The sequence below is a fragment of the Papilio machaon genome, chromosome 15, assembly GCF_912999745.1.
Source record: "Papilio machaon chromosome 15, ilPapMach1.1, whole genome shotgun sequence".
Lineage (NCBI taxonomy): Eukaryota > Metazoa > Arthropoda > Insecta > Lepidoptera > Papilionidae > Papilio > Papilio machaon.
In genome coordinates this window covers 102,845-108,173 of record NC_060000.1, presented here as the reverse complement: position 1 = coordinate 108,173, position 5,329 = coordinate 102,845, and the positions used below count along the sequence as shown (strand labels likewise).

General features: G+C 38.4%; 1 protein-coding gene and 1 long non-coding RNA gene across 2 annotated transcripts; one reads left to right on the top strand and one right to left on the bottom strand.

Moving 5' to 3' along the window:
- Window positions 1–461: 461 nt before the first annotated feature.
- On the bottom strand, window positions 462–3,023 carry LOC123721717. The gene is made up of 4 exons (XR_006756293.1): window positions 2,751–3,023; window positions 2,407–2,506; window positions 1,791–1,879; window positions 462–797 (listed from the first exon to the last, which is right to left on the bottom strand). It is a non-coding gene; the product is annotated as an uncharacterized LOC123721717 (long non-coding RNA).
- A 475-nt stretch (window positions 3,024–3,498) lies between these two features.
- Window positions 3,499–4,551, top strand: LOC123721727. The gene has a single exon (XM_045681345.1). It carries the CDS (start codon window positions 3,499–3,501, stop codon window positions 4,549–4,551), a length of 1,053 nt encoding a protein of 350 aa, XP_045537301.1.
- Window positions 4,552–5,329: the final 778 nt, after the last annotated feature.

Here is a 5,329-nt window from a genome sequence, read left to right as displayed (position 1 = left end):
ACAAAAGTGAACAATTAGAGGAACTTTATACCAACTATAAATCATCTTTAAAAGAAAAATTACATGAGTTGGTTAAAGAAACTACAGCAAGTGATACACTTACTCCGAGTCGAACTAGTGCTAATACAGATATTAGGCTGCCTACGATTCAAATTCCGACATTCTCGGGGAATTACACGGATTGGCCGTCATTCAGGGATTTGTTTACTTCAGTAATTCACAAAAATACAAGTTTAGACGACGTGCAGAAATTGCATTACCTGAAGTCCCTAGTAAGCGGAGAGGCTGCGCAATTATTGCGGAGCATTAATGTTACAAACGAAAACTACACTCAAGCATGGGATACACTGTTTAAAAGGTTTAATAACAAAAGATACATTGCGAATTACGTATTTAAAAGATTATTTGGACTAAAACCACTTAACCACGAATCTGGTCACTTTCTGAAACAGTTGCTGGATACTACGTCTGAGTGTCTTAGTTCTTTAAAAAACATTGGTATACAAACAGACACTTGGGACGACATAATAGTATACATTACAGTTACAAAACTAGATCCTACCAGTCACCGGTTGTGGGAGCAGCATATTTCCTCAGAAAATGACAAAATGCCGACTTTCCATCAGTTGTCACAATTTCTTGAAGTTCGATTTAAATCATTGGAAATGATAGAAGACCAAACAAAGTCACATAAGTCCAAATCTTTTCTCGCGACAGCGTCTGTATCTTCGCTCAAATGTACCTTTTGTAGTGGCGATCATTACATTTTTCAATGTAAAGATTTTGTGAGACAAGGCCTAGAACAAAGAATTGAGTTTGTAAAGTCCAATAACTTATGTTTCAATTGCTTAATTCCTAATCATTGTGCCAAAATGTGCTTGAGAAGCACAAGTTGTAATATATGTAAAAGGAAACATCACTCTTTACTACATCCGGGTAAGGGTGAATCTAGAACGGAAGAACAAGCACCTAATGAGAATATAGACAACCTTGAAAACAAAGACATCGCTACCCATTTTGTAAGTCAATCTGGTCAGGTACTGCTAGCGACAGCACTGGTGGATGTTTCTTGGAAGAATGGTTACACACACATTTACCGTGCTCTACTTGACCAGGGGTCTCAAGCCTCATTCGTAACTGAGGACCTCGTTCAGTCAGCAGGTCTTAAAAGAGTAAAGGTCAACGGTGAGGTTTCCGGACTTAGTAACGGGAGCAAATTGCGTACCAAGTACGTAGTTGATTTGGAATTACGCTCTCGGATTGAACCACAATTCACTTTATTCGTAAGGGCCTACGTTTTAAAGAAAATAACAAATTATTTACCAACCCATAAAAGTACAGTGAGCAACTGGCCTGAACTCGAGTCAATCGCTCTAGCTGATCCCGAATTCAATGTGCCGAACAACATTGATATTTTACTGGGGGCCGAGGCTTATGCCAAAATAATTGATGACGGGTTACTGAGAAACTCAACAGGGGCTATTGCACAAAAGACAAGGCTCGGTTGGATTTTGTCAGGAAAATTATCTGAAACACTACCTAAAATAGTTATAAATATGCATGTATGTGATTGTGATAATAAACTACTACGAAGATTTTGGGAAATAGAAAGTGATACTAATGTTTCAGAGCGAAAGCACACTAAGGAAGAAATACAATGTGAGAATGTGAGCCAGCGATTTAATTAAGATGTACAGACAAATTCGCGTTACCGAAGAACATACGGATTATCAAAGAATAATCTGGCGAGATAGTCCAGATGAAGAGTTAAAATCATATAAACTACTTACTGTTACATTTGGAACGGCCGCTGCTCCTTATCTTGCAGTACGCACGCTTTTACAGACGGCCGAAGATGGAATTAATGAATTTCCGTTAGCTGCTGAAATCACAAAAACATCTTTTTACATGGATGACTTACTTACGGGTTGTTATAGTGTTGAGGAAGGTATGGAGATTTACAATGAAATGAATGCATTACTAAAAACTGGAGGGTTCGAATTAAGAAAATGGTGCAGTAATTCAAACGAGTTATTGGCAAAAATTAGTGAAAACAAACCGGACTTGAAGGAAACATATGAAATTAAGTTTGATGAAATTATAAAAATATTAGGATTAGTGTGGGATAGAAATTTAGATGTATTTACATTTTCCGTTAATTTACCACCCATTGAAGATCGAGTAACTAAACGAAAAATACTATCAGATATTGCACGCTTGTTCGATCCATTTGGGTGGCTTGCTCCGGTAATAGTAACTGCGAAGATATTTTTACAAAGGTTATGGCTGATGTCAATTGAATGGGATGATCCTTTACCTATTAATGTAATTACTGAATGGAGCATTTATAGAAATGATTTGATTAAGCTACAAGGTATTAAAATAGATCGTTGGATTAATACTTACCAAATCAGAACTAACGTCGAACTTCATGGATTTGCCGATGCTTCCACGGCCGCCTATGCAGCTGTTGTCTACGTCAAGGCGTTAGATGATGATGGAAATCCTAAAATAACGCTTTTGGAAAGTAAAACTAAAGTTGCACCTCTTAAACAAATTTCTGTTGCTCGTTTGGAGTTATGTGGGGCTCTTCTTTTGGCTAAAATGCTTTATCAAGCCGCAATCCATTTGAAAATTCCAATGGGGCAGGTTTTTGCATAGACTGATTCTACGGTTACATTAGCTTGGATAGAAGGACAACCTATTAAATGGCAAACTTTTGTGGCCAATCGAGTCACGGAAATACAAACCTTATTGGACAATTCTGCTTGGCGGTTTGTTTCTTCAAGGGACAATCCTGCAGACCTAGCTTCGAGGGGTATACAAGCTGATGATCTTGTTGCTTCATCACTGTGGTGGCAAGGCCCAACCTGGCTAAAAGAAACACATAAATATAAACAAACAAATGCCTCATACACTACAACTTTAGAAGAAAGAAAACAAAGGGTTAAAACATTTCTGTGCGAACTAGAAGAAAAACCCATTTATGAACGATTTTCAACTTTGAATAGAATGAAGAGAGTACTTACCTATTGTCGGCGATTCCTTCTTTTGAAACCTGAAAAACAATACACAGATTACCTTAGTACTAAAGAATTAAACGAAACAATGCAAATGTGTATAAAACTATGTCAAAGACAAGATTTTATGGAAGAAATAAGGGACTTAAAAGAGAGCGGTATGGTGAAGAAAAGAAGTAAACTAAAGACATTATCTCCTTATTTAGACGAAAATCAGATACTTAGAGTCGGAGGACGATTACAAGGCGCTACTATAGGTTCAGAAATAAAACATCCTATACTTTTACCCAAACACAACCACCTTACTACACTGGTTGTCAGAGATGCTCACATTAAATTGCTTCATGGTGGAAATAGATTAATGACGAATTTCTTGCAAAACCAATATTGGATTATAGGATTAAAACCGTTAGTGAAGAAGTGTGTAAGAGAATGCGTAGTATGTGTGAGACATAAAGGAATGGTTCTACAGCCAAAAATGGGTGAACTTCCTTCTGTTCGTATCACACCTGGCAGACCGTTCAAGACTTCAGGCGTCGACTTCGCTGGTCCAATACAGTTGCGTACATCTAAGGGTAGAGGCCATAAAGCATTTAAGGGATACATTTGTCTTTTCATTTGTATGAAAACAAAAGCAGTACATCTTGAAGTTGTAAGTGATCTTACCAGTAAAGGCTTTATTGCAGCTTTCAAGAGATTCATATCCAGAAGAGGACATTGTTCAGATGTTTGGAGTGACAATGGATTAAACTTCGTAGGGGCCGCAAAGGAGTTAAAGGATAACGCTAACATTCGTTGTTCAAGTGGTATGAAAGATATAGTTGAGTTATTAGCGAATGAAGGCACTATTTGGCACTTTATTCCACCGAGAGCCCCCAATTTTGGTGGCCTTTGGGAGGCTGCGGTCAAAAGTGCCAAAACTCATCTTGTTAAGGTCGTTGGAAACTCAACGTTGACATTTGAAGAGATGACAACTCTGCTATCACAGGTCGAAGCGTGCTTAAATTCTAGACCCATCTGTCAACTAAATGATAATCCAGATGATTTGTTTCCACTAACGCCAGCTCATTTCCTCATTGGTGAGGCAACTATGATAATTCCTGAACCAGACCATGAGAATACAAGATTAAGCGCATTAGATAGATGGACCTTAGTACAAAAAATGACGCAACACTTTTGGAAACGCTGGTCAACAGAGTATCTGCAAGGACTACAAAGAAGACAAAAGTGGCAAAAATCTTCAATTTCTCCAGATGTCGGTCAATTGGTGATTATAAAAGAAAACGACTTACCTCCAGCCAAATGGTTGTTGGCGCGTATACTAGAACTGATTCCCGGACCTGACAAGGCTGTTAGGGTGGTTAAATTGAAATGTAAATCATCTATCTTAACAAGGCCTATCAACAAAATTATTTTGTTACCTAGAGATATTAAATTACACGAAGACGCTCACGAATACCTCATGGTGGGCGGAAAGAACAAGGTTCTTGGTGGGCGGAATGTTGGCGCCGTTTCCGCTACAGCACAATAGATGGCGCTGTATGTTTGTTAAATCGCGATTGTTAAAAATTTGTCTTGCTAGTAATATACTTCCCGCGTATTGCTGACACTTTGGTATATGTTTGGTTGGTTTTCTTTGCGTTCTTGAGGTCGTTTGAGTTCTGTAGTGTTCGTTCGTTCCGCTGTTGGTTGTTGAGTCGTCCAAATTCCGGACACACGTTTCGTAGGAGTGTAAACAATTGAAGATAAAAGTGGAAGGCTACGCTTTAATGTTCAATGTACAATGAAATAATCGTAATATTACTTTATTGATGACGTCACAAGGCGCCAAAGACGAGCATAAATTATACGCGTCGCAAACTCAGACTCTTGACAAGTGACAAGGGTCCCGAGTCCCGAGCTCCGAGTCTTGACATTCCGTCAATGTGAACGCGGCGGATTTGTCACGCTAAAAGCTTGTCAGCCTCTAATGACATAGTCGGCGACAGCGGCGTCGCGCCGTCAGCGTCGACACTAATTGTAGTCACTAAATTCAGAATCCATGCAAAAAAATTTGTATTCTTCAGTCATTTTAGTAGATAACAAATTAATCTACTGACGGCTGTTTATGACCTAAACTATTTTACTTCAGCATCATCGTCTATTTCCTTGGTTTTTGTAACAACTCACTATATTATTGTAAAACTGACCAACAAACTAATACCTAATACCTAACAAAGCATAAAAAATGTCTAACACAGAACGAGTAGGTTAAAAATAAGTTGTTTACATTTATGTGGTGACGTGTGTGACGTGTGACGTGCACTTGT